Raw genomic sequence first — 25,435 nt, 5'->3', positions numbered from 1 at the left:
AACTTTCACAGTAATCTTTGACTTATTCGTAATTTATGTGTTTGCTTACATCTTTTCGCAAAAATGTTCCACAATAAATTCAACAAACTTTTCCAGCTAATTGAAGAAAAATTTACAAATATTGTGACTCGTCCTGGTCAGGAGTTCATTGCAGTCACAAAGTTTAAAGGTCGAGATGTTAATAAGACGCCTATTTTGGTACGAATTTATAAACAATAATTGTTGATAAAGTTTAATTGAAAACAGAGGTGAAGTTTGAAATATTGCTACGAAAAATAAAACAAAATTAGCATGCAAGGAATAAAAAACTCGCAGATAAAGGGAGATAAAAATGTTCTTGGATGTGTTTTTGACACTATATTTACAATCGAATATTATTTTTGTGTCAAATTGTTTCGAAAACATTGTTATATCTGTGTTTTTAATTGTAACCTATAACCTGATGAACTTCAGCGTATCTAATATTGTTATGTTTAACAGTTATGTAAATATAAAAATTAACTTTGCAGTAAACAAACATTAAAACGAAAAATACTGGTATATTTTTCTAGAAAATATCATCAACACTATTGTTTAAACATTAAGTGGATTAGTGAAAAACTGCATCACTTATCTGCTAAAAACTTGCATCAGTCGACATTTTGGATAAGATATGAAAATGTTAATTCAGCAGTCTGGGCATTATCTCGTTTCTTGGGAAACACCAGACTTTTGATTAAATAATTATAGTAATTTTTATTAAAAACATCACGTACCTACATTGATTTAAGTAGACTTGGAATTGTCCTTAAAGTCCATGAAACGACGAATCACAGTTCTCGTTTACACCTTGTCTACTTAAGTCAAGTTTGCCTGTTTTGTTATAAAATAAAGAAACACTATTTTGATTTTAGTATAAATGTACCTTGAAAAGATACAGTGCGTAAAAACGATAATGAAGAAGTTAATTAACGAAAAATGATGATAAATATGTTTGTACGTTGAATAATCGCCGATAACCTTTTTTCATAAATAAGTAATATTTTTTTGTTGCAATCGTGAACACACTTATATAAAGAGAACGCATCAAGTCTGCACTTAAGTATATCTTTTGAGACAACAAAATCATCATGAAGTTAGTGTTCGTCGTCTTTGCCATTTTTGCTGGTGAGTGAAACTCTAGTTTGTACTTTTTGTCAAATTTGTTTCCTTTAGTTATTAACAGCGCCCTTTGCGACTCCAGCGAAGAAGTCATAGAAAACGTCAAGTCAAAACATGTCAAAAAACTCCTGACAAGAAACAAAGAGCACCTGGACGAAGGGTTGGAAAAATTGGAGAAACATTGCCCGGGAGTTGGCGATAAGTTGAAAGTAGGTTTTGTTGGAATCGTAGCCAACTCTAACGCACTTGGTTTTTAGCACGCCATCAAGTCGTTCCAAGAATGCGACGACAAAGTCGACGACTCTTTGACTATTTGTCACGCAATTCAAAGCCACACTTTGAATTGTACGAAACCCTTGCTGGACGTGGTGGATGGGTGTTTGCCCCAAAAAGCCAAGGGTTTGCCCACGTTGGGTGTGAAAAGTCTTCTCTCTGTGGCTGATTTCTTGTGCAAACAAACAGGAGAGAGCATTTTTGGTACGTTGGTACTACGTTGAGCTAACTCAGCTGATTTTTTTGTCTAGAACTGGTGAATCCTTGCTTGTGGGAGGACGACGAAACGGAAGGAGGCGAAGAGACGGAGAATGAATGCGAAAAGAAAGCAGTGGCGTTGGCTGAAAAATTCGGCGACGAAAATACTATTCCCACACAGAGCGAAATTTGTAGGTTAGTATTCTGGAACTACGGCGGTGTGGTCGAATGGTAGTAACGGGTTTTGGTTTACAGCACTGCCACTAGCTTGAGGACTTGTCTGAAAGAAGATGTCCATAAGCAGTGCAAGAACCAGAAGACCCAGGATGCGGTGCTTGGGCTCTTCGACGCCATTGTGGCACCTTGTAGTCACATTAACGAAGTTTAATTTTTGGAATACATACTATCTGTGTTTTTAATAAATAACTATTTAGACAGTTTAAAGTGATTTTATTTTTTGTAAATACGAAAAGCAATAAAAAATACCATACAATGTAGCGTATTTACGTTGCAAAATCGATAACCTTTCACCTAAATTTAATTCGATAATAACTAGAGGTGGTTTCTTATATAAAGAGATATCTTAAAATTTTGGCCAACAGTCGAGCTGAACAAGATGAACAAATACATTTTCGTCGCTTTTGCCCTAGTCGTTGGTAAGTCCAAAAAAAAATTAAAAACCACTTTCATAATTTTTAATTTGCAGTTATCGACAGCGTCAGAAGCGACTTCAGCGAAGACATCATCGACAACGTCAAGTCCAAACAGGTCAAAAAGCTCCTCGCCGAAAACAAACACTACATCAAGGCGGGCCTCGGAAAGCTCGAACAACAATGCCCAGGCGTGACCCAGAAGCTCAAAGCCGGGATCAAAGCGTACCAGCAATGTGACGAAAAATCCGACGACTCCTTGACCATTTGCCAAACTATAGAAACCTCAAACCTGAACTGCACCAAGCAACTAATTCGGGTGTTCGACGACTGTCTGCCCCCGATGGCCAGAGCTCTTCCCACTATGGCTCTCAAAGCTCTGGTTTCCGTGGCCGGGTTCCTGTGCAAGCAAACCGGAGAGTCGATTTTTGGTTGTTGGAGCTGTGGTTGCGAGGGCTCGTTGATAATTAGGTTTTTGCAGAACTGGCGAATCCGTGCTTTTGGGAGCCTCCGGAGCAAAGTGACCAAGTGTGCGAAGAGAAGGTGAATCAGTTTGTGGGAAAGTATGCCCAGAGCGAACATGGTCCGACGAAGGCTGAAACTTGCGCGTGAGTATTTTTGGGGTGGTCGGAAGGGGTTGTGGGATGAGATCGTTGGTTTTAGGGTTGCCAATAGCTATATGGAGTGTATCCGAGACGGTCTTGGGGGTGGTTGTAAGAACCAGAAGACGAAGGATGTCGTTTATGGGCTTTTTGAGGCTTTGATGTCTCCTTGTAGGAATCTCAGCGCAGTGTAAAGTTTGATATTGTTTGTACATAAAAAAATTTTGGATGGTGTATGTTTAAAATGAAATGGTTCTTAACTCTTTCCTGTATTATTATTTTATGTTGATCTTTAATTTGGATTCTCTTATCGATGTTTTAAAGCAAAATAGACCCTATACTACATCAAAGTTCGTTTACAGCGGTCAAAAAATTGGGCTTCTTTCAAATTCTTAAAAAAAAAAACATTAGAGGTTGCCGAGATTGTTTCATGTTCTTAAAAAACACGAGCTTCTTTGGCATTAGAAACTACTTCTTGTACATTTAAAAAAAGTCACTAGATACTTTGATATTAAAAAAAAAACACTAAGGTTCCCCAGCTTCTTTGGAATTTAAAAAATTCTCAAGGGTCTCCCAAAACACCTTAGCATAAAAAAATGACGGCAGAGATCCTCGGGATTCTTTGGCATTTAAAAAAACACTGGGGGCTCCTAAGATTTTTTGGCATTTAAAAAAGACACAAGAAAACCTTAACATCCTCTGCCACTACAAAAACACACTATGATTTCCCGAGATTTTCTGTTATTTAAAAAAAAACACTAGGGACCCTTGACATTCTTAGCCACTAAAAAAAACACTATGGTTTCCTGAGATTTTCTGCCATTTAAAAAAAAACAGCAGTGTCCCTCCGAGAGTTGGCATTAAAAAAAACACACACACTAAGGGTTCCCTAGGGGCTTCCGGGACACTTTGGCATTTAAAAAAACACATTAAGTCCAGATTCTTTGGCACTTAGAAAATACACTAGGAATTCCCGAGACACTTTGGCATTTAAAAAAACACTCTAAGGGTCCCCGAGATTCTTTAGCACTTAAAAAAAGACATTAGGGATCCCTGACATACTTCGGCATTTAAAAATCTACTATAATCTTTGGCATTAAGAAAAGACACTAAGGGTTTTCATGATACTTTGACACTTAGAAAATACACTTGGGTTTCCCAACATATCTTAGTATTAAAAAAAAATTACACCAGAGATGCTCGAGATTCTTTGGTATTTAAAAAGACATTGGTGGCTCCTAAGATTTTTTAGTATTTAAAATATACATTAGGGACCTTTGACAATCTTTGCCACTAAAAAAAACACTAAGGGTTCCTGGGAGTTTCTGGCATTTAAAAAAAGATAGCAGAGTCCCTCCGAGATTTGACATTAAATAAAATATACACTATGAGTCCCCTAGATTCTCTGTCCCTTAGAAAATATACTAGGGGTTCCCGAGACACTTTGACATTTCAAAAAACACTCAAAGGGTGTCCGAGATTTCTCGGTTTTCAAAAAGACACTGGTGGCTCTGGAAATTTTTGGCATTTAAAAAAAGATATTAGGGATCCCTGACATACTTTGGCATTAAAAGAAGACACTATGGGATTCCTAGAGTATTTGGCATTAAAATAACGCACTAAGTTCTCCAAGATTTGCTATTTAGAAAATATACAAGGGGTTCCCGAGACACTTTGGCATTAAAAAAAAATTCTCTAAGGGTCCCCGAGATTTCTTGGCATTTAAAAAGATACTGGCGGCTCCGGATTTTTTTTTCTAAGGGTCCCCTAGATTCTTTGTCCCTTAGAAAATACGCTAGGGGTTTCCGGGACACTTTGGCATTTAAAAAAACACATTAAGTCCAGATTCTTTGGCACTTAGAAAATACACTAGGAATTCCCGAGACACTTTGGCATTTAAAAAAACACTCTAAGGGTCCCCGAGATCCTTCGCCACTTAAAAAAAAAGACATTAAGGATCCCCGACATACTTTGGAATTTAAAAATATACTACTCTCGCTACCCTAATCCATTCTCGATTTCAGTCGTATTAAGTGTTTAATTTATGCGTTTTTTACGTAAAAGCACTAAATTAAGCACAACTTACAGTTTTTAATTTTGGAAAAAGAGGAATGTGCGCATTATAAACAAGTAGTAATCTTTGGCATTAAGAAAAGACACTAAGGGTTTTCAAGATACTTTGACACTTAGAAAATACTTGGGTTTCCCGATATATCTTTGTATTAAAAAAAAATACACCAGAGATGCTCGAGATTCTTTGGCATTTAAAAAGACACTGGGGCTCCTAAGATTTTTTAGTATTTAAAATAGACACTAGGGACCTTTGACAATCTTTGCCACAAAAACAAATATACTAGGGTTTCCTGAGATTTTGTGGCATTTAAAAAAAGACAGCAGAGTCCCTCCGAGATTTGACATTAAATAAAATACACACTATGAGTCCCCTAGATTCTCTGTCCCTTAGAAAATATACTAGGGGTTCCCGAGACACTTTGGCATTTCAAAAAACACTCAAAGGGTCCCCGAGATTTCTCGGTATTCAAAAAGACACTGGCGGCTACGGAGATTTTTTGGTATTTAAAAAAAGACATTAGGGATCCCTGACATACTTTGGCATTAAAAGAAGACACTATGGGTTTCTAGAGTATTTCGCATTAAAAAAAAAACGCACTAAGATCTCCAAGATTTGCTATTTATAACATACACTAGGGATTTCCGAGACACTTTGGCATTTAAAAAAACCGCTCCAAGGGTCCCTGAGATTTCTTGGCATTTAAAAAGACACTGGCGGCTCCGGAGATTTTTTTCTAAGGGTCCCCAAGATTCTTTGGCCCTTAGAAAATACGCTAGGGATTCCCGAGACACTTTGGTATTTAAAAAAACACTCTAAGGGTCCCCGAGATTCTTTGGCATTTAAAAAAAGGTATTTGAGATCCCTGACATACTTTGGCATTAAAAGAAGACACTATGAGTTTCATAGACTATTTGGCATTAAAAAAACGCACTAAGATCTCCGAGATTATTTGCTATTAAGAAAAATATCTAGAGGCTCCCGAGATTTTTTGGCATTTAAAACAAGGTACTACGAATCCCCAAGAATCTTTGGAATTAAGAAAGGACACTAAGATTTCCCGACACACCTTAGTATTAAAAAAAAATTACACCAGATGTCCTTGAGATTATTTGGCATTTTAAAATGCACTGAGGCTCCTAAGATTTTTTGGAATTGAAAAAAAGACACCATGAATCCCCGAGAATCTTTGGAATTAAGACATTAAGAGTTTCCCGAGATTCTTTCGCACGAAAATACGCTAGAGTTTCCCGACACATCTTAGCATTTAAAAAAAATTGCACCATAGGTGCTCGAGATTCTTTGGCATTTAAAAAGACACTCAGGGTTCCTAAGATTTTTTGGCATTCAAAAAAGACACTAGGGACCCTTCACATTCTTTGCCATACTAGGGTTTTCTGACATTCTTTGGCATTTAAAAAAAGACAGTAGAGCCCCTCCGAGATTTGACATTAAAAAAACACACACTAAGGGTCCCCTAGATTCTTTGGTCCTTAGAAAATACACAAGGGTTTCCGGGAAACTTTGGCATTTAAAAAACACACTAAGGACCCTCCAGATTCTTTGGCACTTAAAAAATGCAGTAGGGGTTCCCGGGACACTTTGGCATTTAAAAATATACTCTAAGGGTCCCCGAGATTCTTTGGCATTTAAAAAGACACTGGCGGCTTCTGAGATTTTTTTGGCATTTAAAAAAGACATTAGGGAGGTCCCCGAGATTCTTTGGTATTTAAAAAAAGACACTAGTGGCCCCTGAGATGCTTTGTCATTAAAGAAACACATTAGGGGTTTCCGAGACTATTTGGCATTTAGAAAAAAACACTCTAGGTATCCCCGAGATTATTTGGTAATTAAAAAAAATACACTAGGAGCTCCCGGGATAATTTGACACTAAAAAATAGACCAGAGGCTTCCGAAATTCTTTAAATCTCGATTCGCTTAAAAAAAGACACTAGGAACTCAAGAGAATCTTTGGCATTAAAAATAGGCACTACTGGTTACCAAGATTCTTTGGCATTAAAAAAAGACACTGTGGGTTCCCGAGACTTTTGAAATTTAAAAAAAGTCACTAGGACTCACTAGGGGCCACCGAGATTCTTTAGTATAAAAAAAAACATACTAGGAAGTTCCGCGATTCTGTGACATTTAAAAACAACACTAGAGGTCCTCGAGATCCTGTGACACTTAGAAAAACATTCCAGGGATCCCTGAGAATCTTTTGCATTAAAAAAAAGACACTAGGGAACCCAAAGTTTGGTTTGATATTAAAATAAACACATTAGGGGTCCCCGAGATATTTTGGCGTTAAAAAAAGACACCAGGGATACTTGAGACTCTTTGGCATTAAAAAAAAAACAGTAGGTTCGTTTTCTGAGAACTATTCCCATCAAGTTTTAGTTTAAATGTAATGCGTGACAGTGACACTTTGTTTTGACGATTTTAAAACCACAATCGTGGATTTATGATATTTTTGAAATCTAGTGTGAATCGAGGAATAAATGAATAATGTATTTCGAGTTGTCGCCAACCACAAATTACATTCATCATTTAGGCTGAATCACCCCGTATAATGGTTGTTTTTTCGTAAAAATGATAATCATCTTTCACACCACCGCATGGAATAACTGCATATGGATAGTCGATGGAGGTTCCATATATAAAGCGACATTTTCCAATTTTTAGCAACAGTTGAGTCAACGACAACCACCATGAACAAATACATTTTCGTCGCTTTTGCCCTATTCGCTGGTAAGTTCAAAATTTATGAAAAAATATATTTTTTTAACACAATTTCCAGTTTTTATCAGCGTGAGGTGCCAAGAAGTCCTCGAAGAAGTCAAGCCCAAATACGTCAAAACGCTCCTCACTCAAAGCATGGAAAAATTTGACGAAAGATTGGAAAAGCTGGAGGAAACATGCCCCGGAGTTAGCCCAAAACTGAAAGCAGCCGTCAAATCTTTCATCGAATGTGACGAGAAATTCGACGATTCCTTGACGATTTGCGAATCCATCCAAAGCTACACCTTGAACTGCATCACACCGTTGCTTCAGGTGATCGACGACTGTCTTCCGCAAAACGCTAAAGGTCTTCCCATTCTGGGTGTCAAGAGCCTGCTTTCCGTGGCCGATTTCATGTGCAAACAAACTGGAGAGTCGATTTTCGGTTGTTGGAGCGTTGGTTACAAGAGTTGAATAGTAATTAGGTTTTTGCAGAACTGGCGAATCCGTGTCTGTTGGAAGATTCGGAAGAAACTAACGAAAATAATGAGTGCAAACACAAGATAAATCAGTTTATTGAAAACTATGAAGGTAAAGACGACATTCCGACACGCTCTGAAATTTGCACGTGAGTATTTTGGGGGGTTGTTGGATTGGGTAGTGGATGAATGTGGGGTTTCAGTCTTGCCACAGGCTTCAAGAGCTGCGTACGGAGAGATGTTGACGGTCTTTGTAAGAACCAGAAGACGAGGGATGTCGTTAATGGACTTCTTGATGCTGTGGTTGCACCGTGTAGCAACATTAATACGTGTAATGTTTAAAACTATCTGTACATGAAATATGGTTTTTAACTTTTTACTGGAGTTTGATTTATGGTTAGAAAGATACTGAGGGTTCACAAAATTATTTGCCATTAAAAAAAGACCCTAGGAAACCCGGACATTCTTTGCCAATAACTAGAAAAAAGACTCCAGGGGTTCCCGAGATACTTTGGCACTTAGAAAAATACACTAGGGGTTTCCGAGACTCTGGCATTAAAAAACGACACCAGAGATCCCCGAGATTCTTTGGCATTTAAAAACACACTGGGGGTTCTCAAGATTTTTTGTCATTTAAAAGAGACATTAAGGACTCTTGACATTCCTTGCCACTAAAAAAAGACTATGGTTTCTCGATATACTTTGGCATTTAAAAACACACTAGTGAGTCCCCAAACACTTTGATATTAAAAAAAATACACAATGGGTCCCCGAGATTATTTGGAACTTAGAAAAATAGACTAGGGATTTCCTAGACTCTTTGGCATTTAAAAAAGGGACACCAGTGGTCCCTGAAATTCTTTGGCATTTAAGAAGACAGTTGGGGCTGGGAAGAATGTTTGGCATTTAAAAAAAGACACTAGGAACCCCTTACATTCTTTGTCACAAAAAAACACTAGTGGTTTCAGAGATTCTTAGGCATTTAAAAAAAGGCATTAGAGGTTTCCGAGATTTGTTGGTAATTACAAAAGGACACTAGGAATCCCTGAATCTGTTTGGCATCCAAGATTCTTCGGAATTTAAAAATCACACTAGAAGTTCCCGACATTCTTTGCCCTAAAAAAAGGGTCTGAGACTCTTTGGCATTAAAAAAACACATTAGAGATCCCCGGGATTCTTTGGCATTTGAAAAGACACTGAGGGTTTTCAAAATTTTTTGGCATTTAAAAGGAACACTAGGGACTTCAGACTTTCTTTGCCACTAAAAAAAAGACACTATTGTTTCTCGCGATTTTTTGTCATTTAAAAAACACACACTAATGGTTCCTGAAACACTTTGGTATTTAAAAAACAGACAAAGTGTCCCCGAGATTGATTAGTACTTAGAAAAATACATTAGGGCTTTCCGAGACTCTTTGGGATTTAAGAAGACAGTGGGGGCTGGGAAGAATTTTTGGCATTTAAAAAAAGACGCTAGGGACCCCTTACATTCTTTGCCACAAGAAAAGACACTAGTGGCTCCAGAGATTCTTAGGCATTTAAAAAAAGGCATTAGATCTTCCCGAGATTTGTTGGTAATTAAAAAAGGACACTAGGGATCCCTGAGTCTGTTTGGCATCCAAGATTCTTCGGAATTTAAAAATCACACTAGAAGTTCCCGACATTATTTGCCCTAAAAAAAGACACTAGCACCTCTCGAGATTCTTTGGCACTTGCAAAAAACACTAGGGGTTCCTGAGACACTTTGGCCTTTAAAAAAATAGACTAAGGGTCCCCGAGATTCTTTGGAATTTCGAAAAATACATTAGGGGTTTCCGAGACTCTTTGACATTAAAAAAAGACACTAGAGATCCCCGAGATTCTTTGACATTTGAAAAGACACTGAGGGTTTTCAAAATTTTTTGCCATTTAAAGAAAACACTAGGGACTTCAGACTTTCTTTGCCACAAAAAAAGACACAATGTTTTCTCCAGATTTTTTGGCATTTAAGAAAACACACACTAATGGTTCCTGAAACACTTTGGTATTTAAAAAACAGACAAAGTGTCCCCGAGATTCATTAGCACTTAAAAAAATTACACTCGGGGTTTCCGAGATTCTCTGGCACTTAGAAAAATACACTAGGGATATCCGAGACACTTTGGGATTTATAGAGAGGGACACCAGTGGTCCTTGAAATTCTTTGGCATTTAAGAAGACAGTTAGGACTGGGAAGAATTTTTGGCATTTAAAAAAAAAACACTAGGAACCTCTTATATTATTTGCCACAAAAATCTGGTGATGGTTCCAGAGATTCTTAGGCATTGAAAAAAAGGCATTAGAGGTTCCCGAGATTTGTTGGTAATTAAAAAAACACTAGGGATCCCTGAGTCTGTTTGGCATCCAAGATTCTTCGGAATTTAAAAATCACACTAGAAGTTCCCGACATTCTTTGCCCTAAAAAAGACACTAGCACCTCTTGAGATTCTTTGGCACTTGGGAAAAACACTAGGGGTTCCCGAGACACTTTGGCATTTAAAAAAAACAGACTAAGGGTCCCCGAGATACCTTAGAACTTAGAAAAATACATTAGGGGTTTCCGAGACTCTTTCGCATTAAAAAAAGACACTAGAGATCCCCGAGATTCTTCGACATTTGAAAAGACACTGAGGGTTTTCAAAATTTTTTGACAATTAAAAAAAAACACTAGGGACTTCAGACTTTCTTTGCCACTAAAAAAAAGACACTATGATTTCTCGAGATTTTTTGTCATTTAAAAAAACACACACTAATGGTTCCTGAAACACTTTGGTATTTAAAAAACAGACAAAGTGCCCCCGAGATTCATTAGCACTTAGAAAAATTACGCTCGGGGTTTCCGAGATTCTCTGGCACTTAGAAAAATACACTAGGGATTTCCGAGACTCTTTGGGATCTATAAAGAGGGAGACAAGTGGTCCCTGAAATTCTTTGGCATTTAAGAAGACAGTTGGGGCTAGGAAGAATTTTTGGCATTTAAAAAAAGACACTAGGAACCCCTTACATTCTTTGCCACAAAAAAACACTAGTGGTTCCAGAGATTCTTTGGCATTTAAAAAAAGGAATTAGAGGTTTCCGAGATTTGTTGGTAATTAAAAAAGGACACTAGGGATCCCTGAGTCTGTTTGGCATCCAAGATTCTTTGGAATTTAAAAAACACACTAGAAGTTCCCGACATTCTTTGCCCTAAAAAAAGACAGTAGCAATTCTCGAGATTCTTTGGCACTTGGAAAAAACTCTAGGGGTTCCCGAGACACTTTGGCATTTAAAAAAATAGACTAAGGGTCCCCGAGAATCTTTGGAATTTCGAAAAATACATTAGGGGTTTCCGAGACTCTTTGGCATTAAAAAAAGACACTAGAGATCCCCGAGATTCTTTAACATTTAAAAAGACACTGAGGGTTTTCAAAATTTTTTGGCATTTAAAGAAAACACTAGGGACTTCAGACTTTCTTTGCCACTAAAAAAAGACACTATGTTTTCTCCAGATTTTTTGGCATTTAAGAAAACACACACTAATGGTTCCTGAAACATTTTGGTATTTAAAAAACAGACAAAGTGTCCCCGAGATTCATTAGCACTTAGAAAAATACATTAGGGCTTTCCGAGACTCTTTGGGATTTAAGAAGACAATGGGGGCTGGGAAGAATTTTTGGCATTTAAAAAAAGACACTAGGGACCCCTTATATCCTTTACCAAACAAAAAGACACTAGTGGTTCCAGAGATTCTTAGGCATTTAAAAAAAGGCACTAGAGGTCCCCGGGATTTTTTGGAAATTAAAAAAGGACACTAGGGACCCCTGAGTCTGTTTGGCATCCAAGATTCTTCGGAATTTAAAAAACACACTAGAGGTTCCCGACATTCTTTGCCCTAAAAAAAAGACACTAGCACCTCCCGAGATTCTTTGGAACTTAGAAAAATACACTAGGGGTTTCCGAGACTCTTTCGCATTAGAAAAAGACACTAGAGAACCCCGAGATTCTTCGACATTTGAAAAGACACTGAGGGTTTTCAAAATTTTTTGGCATTTAAAAAAAACACTAGGGACTTCAGACTTTCTTTGCCACTAAAAAAAAGACACTATGGCTTCTCGAGATTTTTTGGCATTTAAAAAAACACACACCAATGGTTCTTGAAACACTTTGGTATTTAAAAAACAGACAAGGTGTCCCCGAGATTCATTAGCACTTAGAAAAATTACACTCGGGGTCCACGAGATTCTTTGGAACTTGGAAAAATACACTAGGAATTTCCGTGACTCTTTGGGACATAAAAAGATGGGCACCAGTGGTCCCTGAGATTTTTTGGTATTTAAAAAGACAGTGGGGACTGAGAAGAATTTTTGGCATTTAAAAAAAGACACTAGGGACCCCTTACATTCTTTGCCGCAAAAAAAGACACTAGTGGTTCCAGAGACTCTTAGACATTTAAAAAAAGATACTAGAGTTGCCCGAGATTTTTGGCAATTAAAAAAGGACACTAGGGGCCCCTGAGTCTGTTTGGCATCCCAGATCCTTCGGAATTTAAAAAACCCACAAGGGGTTCCCAAGATTTTTTGACATTTAAAAAGATACTCAGTGTTTCCAAGATCGTTTGACAATGAAAAAAGACCCTAGGGACCCCCGACATTCTTTGCCCTTAGAAAAAGATACTAGTAGCTCCCGAGATTCTTTGCCAATTGGAAAATACACTAGGAGTCCCCGAGACACTTTGGCATTTAAAAAAAACACACTAACGATTCCCGAGATTCTTTGGAACTTAGAAAAATACACTAGAGGTTTCAGAGACTCTTGGGCATTAAAAAAAGACATCAGAGATCCCCGAGATTCTTTGGCATTAGAAAAGACACTGAGGGTTTCGAAAATCTCTGGGCATTTAAAAAAAGACACTAGGGATTCCCGACATTATTTGCCACTAAAAAAAAAGATACAATGTCTCCTCGAGATTCTTTGGCCATTGAAAAAACACATTAATGGTTTCCGAAACACTTTGGTACAAAAAAAACACACAAAGGGTCCTCGAGATTCTTTAGCACTTAGAAAAATAAATACACTAGGGGTTTCCGAGATTCTTTGGCACTTGGAAAAATACACTAGGGATTTCCGTGACTCTTTAGGATATAAAAAGAGGGGCACCAGTGGTCCCTGAGATTTTTTGGTATTTAAAAAGACAGTGGGAGCTGGGGTGATTTTTGGTATTTAAAAAACACTAGGGACCCCTTACATTCTTTGCCGCAAAAAAAGACACTAATGGTTCCAGAGACTCTTAGATATTTAAAAAAAGATACTAGAGTTGCCCGAGATTTTTGGCAGTTAAAAAAGGACACTAGGGGCCCCTGAGTCTGTTTGGCATCCCAGATCCTTCGGAATTTAAAAAACCCACAAGGGGTTCCCAAGATTTTTTGACATTTAAAAAGATACTGAGGGTTTCCAAGATCGTTTGACAATTAAAAAAGACCCTAGGGACCCCCGACATTCTTTGCCCTTAAAAAAAGACACTAGCAGCTCCTGAGATTCTTGGGCACTTGGAAAATACACTAGGGGCTCTCGAGACACTTTGGCATTAAAAAAAAACACACTAACGGTTCCCGAGTTTCTTTGGAACTTAGAAAAATACATTAGAGGTTTCAGAGACTTTTGGGCATTAAAAAAAGACACCACAGATCCCCGAGATTCTTTGGCATTTGAAAAGACACTGAGGGTTTTCAAAATTTCTTGGCATTTAAAAAAAGACACTGGGGACTTCCGACTTTCTTTGCCACTAAAAAAAAAAACACTATGGTTTCTGGAGACTTTTTGTCATTTAAAAAAACACACTAATGCTTCCTGAAACACTTTGGTATTAAAAAAACAGACAAAGTGTCCCCGAGATTCATTAGCACTTAGAAAAATTACACTCGGGGTCCCCCAGATTCTTTGGAACTTAGAAAAATACACTAGGGGTTTCCGAGACTTTTGGGCATTAAAAAAAGACACCACAGATCCCTGAGATTCTTTGGAATTTGAAAAGAAACTGAGGGTTTTCAAAATTTCTTGGCATTAAATAAAGACACTAGGGACTTCCGACTTTCTTTGCCACTAAAAAAAAAAAAACACTATGGTTTCTGGAGACTTTTTGTCATTTAAAAAAACACACTAATGCTTCCTGAAACACTTTGGTATTAAAAAAACAAACAAAGTGTCCTCGAGATTCATTAGCACTTAGAAAAGTTACACTCGGAGTCCCCGAGATTTTTTGGAACTTAGAAAAATACACTAGGGATTTCCGAGACTCTTTGGGACACCAGTGGTCCCTCAGGTTCTTTGGCATTTAAGAAGACAGTGGGGGCTGGGAAGAATTTTTGGCATTTAGAAAAAGACACTAGGGACCCCTTACATTCTTTGCCACAAAAAAAACACTAGTGGTTCCAGAGACTCTTAGGCATTTAAAAAAAGGCACTAGAGGTCCCCGAGATTCTTAGACATTTAAAAAGATACTGAGGGTTCCCAAGATTGTTTGACATTTAAAAAAAGACCCTAGGCACCCCCGACATTCTTTGCCATTAAAAAAAAGACACTAGGAGCTCCCGAGATTCTTTGGCACTTTGAAAATACACTAGGGGTTCCCGAGACTCTTTGGCATTTAAAAAAACACATTAAGGGCCCCGACATTCTTTGGAAATTAGAAAAATACACTAGGGGTTTCCGAGACTTTTTGCAATTAAAAAAAGACACCAGAAATCCCAAAGATTCTTTGGCATTTGAAAAGACACTGAGGATTTCCAAAATTTTTTGGAATTTAAAAAAAGACATTATGGTTTCTTGCAATTCTTGGGCATTTAAAAAAACACACTAGTGGTTCCCGAAACGCTTTGGTATCAAAAAACAGACAAAGGGTCCTCGAGATACTTTAGCACTTAGAAAAATACACTAGGAATTTTCGAGACTCTTTGGGATTTAAAAAAAGGGACACCAGTTTTTCCTGAGATTCTTTGGCATTTAAAAAGACACTGGGGGCTGGGAAGAATTTTTGGTGTTTAGAAAAAAACACTAGGGACCCTTTACATTTTTTGGCACAAAAAAAACACTAGTGATTCCAGAGACGTTGTAAAAAAAGGCAGAAGTCCTAGAAATTGTTTGGCAATTAAAAAAGGACACTAGGGATCTCTGAGTCCGTTTGGCATCCGAGATTCTTCGGAATTTAAAAAACACGCTAGGGGTGCCGAGATTCTTTGACATTTAAAAGGATACTGAAGGTTCCCAAGATTGTTTGGCATGTAAAAAAAAACCCTAGGGACCCCCGACATTCTTTGGCACTAAAAAAAAACACTAGGCGGTCCCGAGATTCTTCGGCACTTAGAAAATACACTAGGGTTTCCCGAGACACTTTGGTACTAGGGATCCCAAAGATTATTCGTTACTAAAAAAATATACTAGGGGCTTCCGAGATTATTTGGCACTAAAAAAAATACGCTAGAGGCTTCTGAAATTCTTTGGCATTTAAAAAAAGACATTAGGAACTCCCGAAAATCTTTGGCAATAAAAAAAGACACTAATGGCTTCCGAGATTCTTTGACAAAAAAAAGACCGTGGGTTCCCGAGACTTTTTGGCATTAAAAAAAAAGTCAGTAGTATGGCTTCTTTAGTAAAATTTGGAGATGACGCCACAATTATTCCAGCATTTTCGGAGCTTACCTGTTAAAAAAATCGCCGCAGTAAACAAACACACGTAAACGGGGGACATACTTTTTCAAATTGTACTAGCTATGACACATCGAGAAAACATTAAGTTAACCATTGTCTAATAGTATTTTGCCATACTTTCCTAGTTGAGGTAAAAACGTACCAGCTTCTTTTATTCCTAACACCAGGAACTCAGCAATAAAAAACAACGAGTTAGATATTAATCTATATATAATGGGTGTTGTTATTTTATAAAAACGATAACCTTTCACACCAGCGCATGGAATAATTGCATCGGATAATCGATGGCGGTTTCATATATAAAGCGACAATTTTAATTTTTAGCAACAGTTGAGTTGAAAACGACCGCCATGAACAAATACATTTTCGTCGCTTTTGCCCTATTCGCTGGTAAGTTCAAACCTTTATAAAAAATTGATTATTTTTTAAAACAAAACCTGTCGACAATTTCCAGTTATCAACAGCGTGAGGTGCGATTCCAGCGAAGAAGTCATCGATAAAGTCAAGTCCAAACACGTCAAGAAGCTCCTCAACCAAAACAAGGAACACCTTGACGAAGGCTTGGACAAGCTGGAACAAAAATGCCCCGGAGTCACCCCGAAACTGAAAGCCGCCGTCAAATCCTTCGTGGAATGTGACGACAAAGTCGACGACTCCTTGACGATTTGCGAATCCATCCAGAGCTACACCTTGAACTGCACTGCACCGTTGCTTAAGGTGATCGACGACTGTCTTCCGCAAAACGCTAAAGGTCTTCCCACTCTGGGTCTTAAGAGTTTGGTTTCAGTGGCCGATTTCTTGTGCAAACAATCTGGAGAGGCGATTTTCGGTTGGCAGAGAGTTGGTTACAAGAGCTGAATAGTAATTAGGTTTTTGCAGAACTGGCGAATCCGTGCCTGTGGGAAGATTCGGAAGAAAACGAAAATGATGAATGCGAACAGAAGTTAGATCAGTTTACTCAAAAATATGAGGGTAAAGACGACATTCCGACACAGGCTGAAATTTGCACGTGAGTATTTTTGGGGGGTTGTTGGATGGGGTAATGGATGAATGTGGGGTTTCAGTCTTGCCACAGGCTACAAGAGCTGCGTACGAAGAGATGTTAGTGCTCACTGTAAGAACCAGAAGACGAAGGACGTCGCCAATGGGCTTTTTGATGCTTTGGTTGCCCCTTGTAGCAACATCAACGAAGTGTAATTTTTGAAACCATCAGTACATGAAATATGGTTTTGATCTGTTTAAAATAAAACGATTTTTAACTTTTCCTGGAGTTTGATTTAGACTTAAAACAGCTGAACATTAATACTTTAATCATGAAAAATAATAATAATTAGTTGTCACTCGTTACATAATGAGTGTTGTTATTTTGAAAAAACGATAACCTTTTACACCGCATCTGGAATAGTTTCATCGCACAATCAGTAGCGGTTTCATATATAAAGAGATATTTTCCAAAGTTGAGCAACTATTGAGTTAAAGAAGACCACCATGAACAAGTACATTTTCGTCGCTTTTGCCCTATTCGCTGGTAAGTTCAAACCTTTATTATTTTTTAATACAAAATTATCACGTTGTTGATAATTTCCAGTTATCAACAGCGTGAGGTGCGACTCCAGCGAAGAAGTCATCGACAGCGTCAAGTCCAAGCACGTCAAGAAGCTCCTCACCCAAAACAAAGAGCACCTCGACGAAGGCCTCGAAAAACTCGAAGAAAAATGCCCCGGCGTCAGCGAAAAACTGAAAGCCGCCATCAAGTCCTTCATGGAATGTGACGACAAAGTCGACGACTCCTTGACGATTTGTCAAGCCATCCAGAGCTACACCTTGAACTGCACCACACCCTTGCTCAAGGTGATCGACGACTGTCTTCCCCAAAACGCCAAAGGTCTGCCCACTCTGGCTCTCAAGAGCGTGCTCTCCGTGGCCGATTTCTTGTGCAAACAAACCGGAGAGTCGATTTTCGGTTGTCATAGTTTTTTTTTACAAGAACTAAATAATAATTAGGTTTCTTGCAGAACTGGCGAATCCGTGCTTGTGGGAAGAATCAGAAGAAACTACCGAAAATGATGAGTGCGAACAGAAGATAGATGAGTTTGCTGATAAATATGTAGGTAAAGACGACATTCCTACACAGTCTGAAATTTGCACGTGAGTATTTTGAGACATGTTTGGACAAGGGTTATGGGATGACGTGGGTTTCAGTGTTGCCACCAGCCTGAGGAGCTGCATCCAACGCGATGTTGCCGCTACTTGTAAAAACCAGAAGACGAAAGATGTCTCTAATGGACTCTTCAACGCTTTGATTGCTCCTTGTAGCAACATCAATGAAGTATAATGTTTGAAACCATCTATAATTTGTATATACTTATTTGAAATAAAATGGTTAATACTTTCCTGTTGTTTGATTTTATCTGCGTAAACGAAGGTCGTAGGGTCCATCGGACGAATGGCTACTATCATGTTTTTCGACCTTTCATGACCCCAAGAGTACGAAAAATAGGTCACTCGTTTCCGTCTATTTATCGGTGCTCATTGTGATATATAATGTTTCCTCAAAACTTTTAACAGTAAACACGATTTAAATTTTATAAAATAACAGGCTCCTGTACTCGTGGTTTATGAATCATCCTTGATTTTTCACAATTACTCTAAAGTGGAATTATTTACTTAGCGTTGAACTTGACCTCTGCTCGCGGCAACTGGAATCCTATCCTGATAAACACTTTGTTAATTTATAGGTTATCACATGAAATATAAAATTTCGCAAAATCTAATTTTAAAATTTTTCAAAGAAACGGGATTTATTAGGCTGTACTTCAGGAGTGAGGAAAGTTTTGCCTAAATAAATTGAGCCCAATTCAAATTAATATTTACATTTATTTAACATATAAATAAACAAATGTAAATAGAAAGAAATTTAGCAAACAAATTTATAAATAAATTAGTGGCAAATTATATGGCAAAAAATATGGCTATCATCAAAAGTACTTTTACCGTGGTTAATTAGTGGAAACAATTTTTATTGTTACAATAAATTGTTTCCTTTAATTTTTAGACGTTATCAAACAAATACGTAATAATGGGTTTTCCAAGTCAAAAAGTACCTCTACATCGTAAGGTAGAAGAGGAATGGGGTTAGTAAAATACTTTATAAACAAATTTATAAATAATCAACAATTTATAAACAATTTTGTAAAACAACAAATTTATTAATAGGCAATCTCAAATAAAGTTATAAATAAAGAAATCTGTAAACAAATTTTTAATAAACAAATACCTTCAAAAAATTTATTAATAAATAAATGAATAAACAAATTAATAGACAACAAATATATAAATAAACAAATTTTTGCAAAACCTAATCTATAATCAAATTCATGAAAAAAATCATAAATTAACAAACTCATAACCAAATTTATAAATAAATATAAAAATTAACAAATTTATAAATAAAGAAAGTTGTGAACAAATTTATGGTCAAATTTATAAACAAATTTATGCGTGAATAAACAAATTTTTAAATAAATACATTTTTAAACGTATTTATGAACAAATTTATAAACAACTTTTTTAATAAATAAATGTATAAACAAATTGGTAGATGAATAAATATATAAACAAATTTAAGAAAAAATTGTAAATAAAAAAATGTATTAACAAATTAATAAAAAAAATTTCATAAACAAATGTACAAATTTACAAATAAAGGTATAAATAAACAAATTTTTGAATAAACAAATCTATAAACAAATTCATGAAAAAACTCAACAAATATAAAAATTAACAAATTTATGAATAAAGAAGTTTATGAACAAATTTATGGTCAAATTTATAAACAAATGTATGTGTGAATAAACAAATTCTTTTCTTAAAAAAATTATCGATTAACAAATTTTTAAACAAATACATTTTGAACATATTTATGAACAAATTTATAAACAAGTTTATTAATAAATAAATGTATAAACAAATTGATAGATGAAGAAATATAAACAAATTTATGAAAAAATTATAAATAAAAAATGTATTGACAAATTGATAAAAAAAAATGTTTCATAAACAAATGTATAAAAACACAAATTTACAAACAAATGTATACATACACAAATCCCTAAACAAATTCATGAAAAAAATCATAAATAAACAAACTCATAAACCAATTCATAAACAAATATATAAATAAACAAATTTATGAATAAAGAAGTTTATCAACAAATTTATAAACAAATTTATGCCTGAATAAACAAATTGCCTTCTCAAATATATTATCGATTGACAAATTTTTAAATAAATACAATTTTAAACATATTTATGAACAAATTTATAAACAAATTTATTAATAAATAAATGTATAAACATATTGATAGTTGTACAAATTTATGAAAAAATTATAAATAATAAAATGTATTGACAACTTTATAAAAAAAGTTTCAAAAACAAATGTATAAATAACCAAATTTGTGAATAAACAAATCTATAAGCAAATTCATGAAAAAAAATCATAAATAAACAAACATATAAACAAATTTATAAACAAATATAAAAGTAAACGAATTTATGAATAAAGAATTTTATTAATAAACAAATTTTCTTAAATAAATTATCGATCGACAAATTTTTAAATAAATTAATTTTTAAACATATTCATGAACAAATTGATAGATGAACAAATTTATAAAAAAAATATTTCATAAACAAATGTATTAAGAGGTAAATTTACAAACGAATGTATAAATAAACAAACTTTTGAGTAAACAAATTCTTGAAAAAATCAAAATAAACAAACTCATAAACAAATTTATAAACAATTATAAAAGTAAATAAATTTATGAATAAAGAAGTTCATCAACAAATTTATGATAAAATTTATAAACAAATTTTTGAATAACCTAATCTATTAACAAATTCATGAAAAAAATCATAAATAAACAAACTCATAACCAAATATATAAACAAATATAAAAATAAACAAATTTATAAATAAAGAAGGTTGTGAACAAATTTATGGTCAAATTTATAAACAAATTTTTTAATAAACAAATTTATGCGTGAATAAACAAATTTTTAAATAAATACATTTTTAAACGTATTTGTGAACAAATTTATAAACAACTTTTTTAATAAATAAATGTATAAACAAATTGATATATGAATAAATATATAAACAAATTTATGAAAAAATGGTAAATAAAAAAATGTATTAACAAATTTATGGTCAAATTTATAAACAAATGTATGTGTGAATAAACAAATTCTCTTCTTAAATAAATTATCTATTAACAAATTTTTAAATAAATACATTTTAAACATATTTATGAACAAATTTATAAACAAGTTTATTATAAAATAGATGTATAAACAAATTGATAGATGAAGAATTATAAATAAATATATGAAAAAATTATAAATAAAAAAATGTATTGACAAATTAAAAAAAAATGTGTCATAAACAAATGTATATGGACACAAATTTACAAACAAATGTATACATAAACAAACTCCTAAACAAATTCATGAAAAAAATCATAAATAAACAAGGTCATAAACGAATTTATCAACAAATTTATGCGTGCATAAACAAATTCCCTTCTCAAATATATTATCGATTAACAAATTTTTAAATAAATACATTTTTAAACCTATTTATGAACAAATTTATAAACAAGTTTATTTATAAATAAATGTATAAACAAATTGATAGAAATTTTATGAAAAAATTATATATAAAAAATATATTGACAAATTTATAAAAAAAAGTTTCAAAAACAAATGTATAAATAAACAAATTTGTGAATAAACAAATCTATAAACAAATTCATGAAAAAAATCTTAAATAAACAAACATATAAACAAATTTATAAACAAATATAAAAGTAAACGGATTTATGAATAAAGAAGTTCAGGTACAAATGTATGATCAAATTTATAAACAATTTTATGAATAAACAAATTCTCTTAAATAAATTATCGATCAACAAATTTTTAAATAAATTTATTTTTAAACATATTTATGAACAAATTGATAGATGAACAAATTTATGAAAAAATTATAAATGAAAAAATGTATTGACAAATTTATAAAAAAAATATTTCATAAACAAATGTATATAAACATAAATTTACAAACAAATGTAAAAATAAACAAACTTTTGAATAAAGAAATTTATAAACAAATTTATAGACAATTATAAAAGTAAATAAATCTATGAATAAAGAAGTTCAAGAACAAATTTATGATTAAATTTATAAAAAAAAAATTTAATGAACGAATTCTCTTCTTAAATAAATTTTCGATCAACAAATTTTTAAATAAATTTATTTTTAAACATACATATTTATTAACAAATGTATAAAGAGATAAAATTACAAACAAATGCATAAATAAACAAACTTTTGAAAACAAAAATGAAAAAAATTATAAATAAATAAACTCATAAACAATAATAAAAATAATCTAATTTATGAATACAGAAGTTTTTGAACAAATTTATGCTCAAATTTATAAACAAATTTTTTAATAAACAAGATCTCTTCTTAAATAAATTATCGATCGACAAATTTTTAAATAAATACATTTTTAAATATATTTTAGAACAAATCTATAAACAAGTTTATTAATAAATAAATGTATAAACAAACTGATAGATGAACTAAGATATAAACAAATTTATGAAAAAATTATAAATAAAAAAGTGTATTGACAAGTTTATTGTTGTTTATTTTTTATTGTTACTTAATTGCCAACAGAAAAATACAAACAGACAATTTACAAAGTAATTTAGACCTAAAACTAATGAGACATAGTTAATAAAAATTAATCTAATTTAAACAATGCAGATTGTACCTTAAAAAGTGTTTAAAAAAGTTAGATAAACAAATGTATAAAGACACAAAGTTACGAACAATTGTATAAGTAAGCAAATTTTTGAATAAACAAATCGATAAACAAATTCATGAAAAAAATCATAAATAAACAAACTCATAAACAAATTTATAAAGAAATATAAAAATAAACAAATTTATAAATAAAGAAGTTCATGAACAAATTTATGATCAATATTATAAACACATTTTTTAATAAACAAATTCTCTTCTTAAGTAAATTATCGATCAACAATTTTTTAAAAAAATTCATTTTTAAACATACATATTTATGAACAAATTGATAGATGAACAAATTTATAAACAAATTTATAAAGAATTATAAATGAAAAATGTATTGGCAAATTTATAAAAAAATTATTTCATAAACAAATGTATAAAGAGATAAAATTACAAACAAATGTATAAATAAACAAACTTTTGGATAAACAAATTCATGAAAAAAATCATAAATAAATATAAAAACAAACAAATTTATGAATAAAGAAGTTTATGAACAAAATTATGCTCAAATTTATAAACAAATTTTTTAATAAACAAGATCTTTTCTTAAATAAATTATCGATTGACAAATTTTTAAATAAACACATTTTTAAACACATTTATGAACAAATTTATAAACCAGTTTATTAATAAATAAATGTATAAACAAATTGATAGATGAACAAAGATATAAACAAATCGATAAACAAATTCATGAAAAAAATAATAAATAAACAAACTCATAAACAAATATAAAAATAAATAAAGAAGTTTATGAACAAATTTATGGTCATATTTATAAACAAACTCTTTAATAAATAAATTTATGCGTAAATAAACAAATTATCTTCTTAAATAAATTAACGATTAACAAATTTTTAAATAAATAAATTTTTAAACATATTTATGAACAAATTTATAAATAAGTTTACTAACAAATAAATTTATAAACAAATTTATAAAGAATTATAAATGAAAAAATGTAATGACAAATTTATAAAAAAATGTTTCATAAAAAAATGTATAAATAAACAAATTTTTGAGTAAACAAATCTATAAACAAATTCATGAAAGAAATCATAAATAACCAACTCATAAACAAATATATAAATAAATAAAGAAATTCTCTTATTAAACAAATTATCAATTAACAAATTTTTAGATAAATATATTTTGAACATACATATTTATAAACAATTTTTTTGAATAAATTTGCAATTATACAAATTTATAAACAAGTTTGGCAAAAAATTATAAGTAAGCAAAGTAATAAATAGATTTGTTTTTATAATTAAAAAAATTTATGAAAAGTACACTTATAAATAAACAAAAAATTAAGAAATCTGTCAACAAATTTTGTAAAGGCACAAATTTATAAACAAAAAATACAAGTTGCAAAGAAATTTTTGAACAAATTTAAAAATTAAGAAATTATATACAAAGAAATTTATAAATAATCAATTTTATTTGACTTGACTTATCGTAATTATAACCTTTTTATTTTAGTGTTAAAATATCTTACTAAAAATTATATAGTAAATCAATATTTGCAGCCGTTTCATTTTGTTGCATTTAAAACGATAACCTCGAGTATCATTAAAATGCAGTTATCTAATTAAGATGACTTGAGTGGGGCATTCCTATATAAAGCCATTTTGTCCAGATTCTTGCACAACTGAATACAACCTTCAAAATGAAGTACATCTTTGTTGCACTAGCCTTATTTTCCGGTGAGAAATTTTTTGTAAAAAAATTACCTTTTTGTTATTTTATAGTTGGTCACTTTTTTGTCAAATCTAACTCTTCGCAGTTTTCAGCAGCTTTCGCTGCGATTCCAGCGGAGAAGTGATCGACACCGTCAAATCGAAACACGTCAAAAAGCTCCTATCCAAAAACAAGGAACACGTAGACGAAGGTCTAGAAAAATTGGAACAACACTGCCCTGGAGTTACCAACAAACTAAAGGCAAAAAACCATCAATCACCGTTTTTTCATACTAAAAATCCTTTTTCAGGAAGCCATCAAATCCTTCGTAGAATGTGACGACAAAGTCGACGACGCGTTGACAATTTGCCAACAAATCCAAACCTCCAGCATTAACTGCACCGCCCCCTTGTTCAAAGTGGTCGACGATTGTCTGCCCCCAAAAGCCAGAGGCTTGCCCACACTTGGCCTCAAGAGCCTGGTTTCGGTAGCCGACTTTTTGTGCAAACAAAACGGGGAGACAATTTTTGGTAAACTAGACAATCGTGTCAAAAAAATAGTCTAGTAATTCTGGTTTATAGAGCTAGCGAATCCTTGTTTGTGGGGATTTGCAGTAGCACACTCCGAAAACGAGAGTAACGTGCCTACTGAGTGTGACAAGAAATTCGCTACAGTGATTCAGGAAGTTAACGGTCTGATTGACCAAAACGATCCCGAGCAAATTCCAACCAAGACAGAAATTTGCAAGTGAGTGGGTTTAAGTCGGGTTTGGCCGAAACCAAAGAGTTTTGTTTTAGCACAATTACTGGCTTCAGAAGCTGTGTCAAAACCGAGACTGTGGCTTCTTGCAAGTGCCAGAAAACTCAAGATGCCGCGCTTGGATTGTTCGATGCCTTCGTGGCCCCTTGTAGCCACATCAACGAAGTGTAAATTATTATTAAATGTTTATTCTGTTTATTTTTTCATTCAACTTTGAAATATTGTGTGCGATAAAGCAAATGATAATCTTTAAACATAAAAGTTATATAATCCAAA

The 25,435-nt window shown here is 33.3% G+C and overlaps 6 protein-coding genes across 6 annotated transcripts; all 6 read left to right on the top strand.

Moving 5' to 3' along the window:
• Positions 1-1,036: 1,036 nt before the first annotated feature.
• On the top strand, positions 1,037-2,055 carry LOC135136390 (uncharacterized). The gene is made up of 5 exons (XM_064065643.1): positions 1,037-1,146; positions 1,195-1,349; positions 1,398-1,617; positions 1,665-1,806; positions 1,867-2,055. The coding sequence occupies exons 1-5, from the start codon at positions 1,110-1,112 to the stop codon at positions 1,997-1,999; spliced, it is 687 nt and encodes a 228-aa protein (XP_063921713.1). The 5' UTR covers positions 1,037-1,109; the 3' UTR covers positions 2,000-2,055.
• Positions 2,056-2,157: 102 nt separating this feature from the next.
• Positions 2,158-3,128, top strand: LOC135136400 (uncharacterized). The gene is made up of 4 exons (XM_064065656.1): positions 2,158-2,267; positions 2,318-2,692; positions 2,743-2,869; positions 2,925-3,128. Exons 1-4 carry the CDS (start codon positions 2,228-2,230, stop codon positions 3,055-3,057), a joined length of 675 nt encoding a protein of 224 aa, XP_063921726.1. The 5' UTR covers positions 2,158-2,227; the 3' UTR covers positions 3,058-3,128.
• A 4,514-nt stretch (positions 3,129-7,642) lies between these two features.
• Positions 7,643-13,661, top strand: LOC135133433 (uncharacterized). The gene is made up of 6 exons (XM_064061824.1): positions 7,643-7,682; positions 7,732-8,097; positions 8,148-8,280; positions 8,335-8,462; positions 12,721-13,083; positions 13,567-13,661. The coding sequence occupies exons 1-6, from the start codon at positions 7,643-7,645 to the stop codon at positions 13,659-13,661; spliced, it is 1,125 nt and encodes a 374-aa protein (XP_063917894.1).
• Positions 13,662-16,142: 2,481 nt separating this feature from the next.
• LOC135133761 (uncharacterized) lies at positions 16,143-17,095 on the top strand. Its single transcript, XM_064062263.1, has 4 exons — positions 16,143-16,222; positions 16,287-16,661; positions 16,712-16,841; positions 16,897-17,095. The coding sequence occupies exons 1-4, from the start codon at positions 16,183-16,185 to the stop codon at positions 17,027-17,029; spliced, it is 678 nt and encodes a 225-aa protein (XP_063918333.1). The 5' UTR covers positions 16,143-16,182; the 3' UTR covers positions 17,030-17,095.
• Positions 17,096-17,250: 155 nt separating this feature from the next.
• On the top strand, positions 17,251-18,224 carry LOC135133753 (uncharacterized). Its single transcript, XM_064062248.1, has 4 exons — positions 17,251-17,360; positions 17,421-17,795; positions 17,848-17,980; positions 18,035-18,224. Exons 1-4 carry the CDS (start codon positions 17,321-17,323, stop codon positions 18,165-18,167), a joined length of 681 nt encoding a protein of 226 aa, XP_063918318.1. The 5' UTR covers positions 17,251-17,320; the 3' UTR covers positions 18,168-18,224.
• Positions 18,225-24,337: 6,113 nt separating this feature from the next.
• On the top strand, positions 24,338-25,435 carry LOC135136383 (uncharacterized). The gene is made up of 5 exons (XM_064065633.1): positions 24,338-24,426; positions 24,507-24,661; positions 24,711-24,930; positions 24,982-25,147; positions 25,198-25,435. The coding sequence occupies exons 1-5, from the start codon at positions 24,390-24,392 to the stop codon at positions 25,328-25,330; spliced, it is 711 nt and encodes a 236-aa protein (XP_063921703.1). The 5' UTR covers positions 24,338-24,389; the 3' UTR covers positions 25,331-25,435.

Source organism: Zophobas morio, unplaced genomic scaffold (genome assembly GCF_036711695.1).
Source record: "Zophobas morio isolate AGI-343-1 ecotype UQ-CSIRO unplaced genomic scaffold, CSIRO_AGI_Zmor_V1 ptg000004l, whole genome shotgun sequence".
Lineage (NCBI taxonomy): Eukaryota > Metazoa > Arthropoda > Insecta > Coleoptera > Tenebrionidae > Zophobas > Zophobas morio.
The sequence above is the reverse complement of the archived record's forward strand: the minus strand, read 5'-3'. Positions and strand labels throughout refer to the sequence as shown.

Excerpts from the sequence above, each read along its gene's own strand:
- LOC135136390 (XM_064065643.1), top strand. The coding sequence starts at position 1,110 with ATGAAGTTAGTGTTCGTCGTCTTTGCCATTTTTGCTG. Across the intron at positions 1,147-1,194 it reads CGTCTTTGCCATTTTTGCTG|TTATTAACAGCGCCCTTTGC; the intron begins GTGAGTGAAACT and ends TGTTTCCTTTAG. Across the intron at positions 1,618-1,664 it reads AACAGGAGAGAGCATTTTTG|AACTGGTGAATCCTTGCTTG; the intron begins GTACGTTGGTAC and ends TTTTTTGTCTAG.
- LOC135133761 (XM_064062263.1), top strand. The coding sequence starts at position 16,183 with ATGAACAAATACATTTTCGTCGCTTTTGCCCTATTCGCTG. Across the intron at positions 16,662-16,711 it reads ATCTGGAGAGGCGATTTTCG|AACTGGCGAATCCGTGCCTG; the intron begins GTTGGCAGAGAG and ends AGGTTTTTGCAG. Across the intron at positions 16,842-16,896 it reads ACACAGGCTGAAATTTGCAC|TCTTGCCACAGGCTACAAGA; the intron begins GTGAGTATTTTT and ends GTGGGGTTTCAG.
- LOC135136400 (XM_064065656.1), top strand. The coding sequence starts at position 2,228 with ATGAACAAATACATTTTCGTCGCTTTTGCCCTAGTCGTTG. Across the intron at positions 2,268-2,317 it reads CGCTTTTGCCCTAGTCGTTG|TTATCGACAGCGTCAGAAGC; the intron begins GTAAGTCCAAAA and ends TTTAATTTGCAG. Across the intron at positions 2,693-2,742 it reads AACCGGAGAGTCGATTTTTG|AACTGGCGAATCCGTGCTTT; the intron begins GTTGTTGGAGCT and ends AGGTTTTTGCAG.
- LOC135133753 (XM_064062248.1), top strand. The coding sequence starts at position 17,321 with ATGAACAAGTACATTTTCGTCGCTTTTGCCCTATTCGCTG. Across the intron at positions 17,796-17,847 it reads AACCGGAGAGTCGATTTTCG|AACTGGCGAATCCGTGCTTG; the intron begins GTTGTCATAGTT and ends GGTTTCTTGCAG. Across the intron at positions 17,981-18,034 it reads ACACAGTCTGAAATTTGCAC|TGTTGCCACCAGCCTGAGGA; the intron begins GTGAGTATTTTG and ends CGTGGGTTTCAG.
- LOC135133433 (XM_064061824.1), top strand. The coding sequence starts at position 7,643 with ATGAACAAATACATTTTCGTCGCTTTTGCCCTATTCGCTG. Across the intron at positions 7,683-7,731 it reads CGCTTTTGCCCTATTCGCTG|TTTTTATCAGCGTGAGGTGC; the intron begins GTAAGTTCAAAA and ends CACAATTTCCAG. Across the intron at positions 8,463-12,720 it reads GTGTAGCAACATTAATACGT|ATACTCAGTGTTTCCAAGAT; the intron begins GTAATGTTTAAA and ends ACATTTAAAAAG.
- LOC135136383 (XM_064065633.1), top strand. The coding sequence starts at position 24,390 with ATGAAGTACATCTTTGTTGCACTAGCCTTATTTTCCG. Across the intron at positions 24,662-24,710 it reads GAGTTACCAACAAACTAAAG|GAAGCCATCAAATCCTTCGT; the intron begins GCAAAAAACCAT and ends ATCCTTTTTCAG. Across the intron at positions 24,931-24,981 it reads AAACGGGGAGACAATTTTTG|AGCTAGCGAATCCTTGTTTG; the intron begins GTAAACTAGACA and ends TCTGGTTTATAG.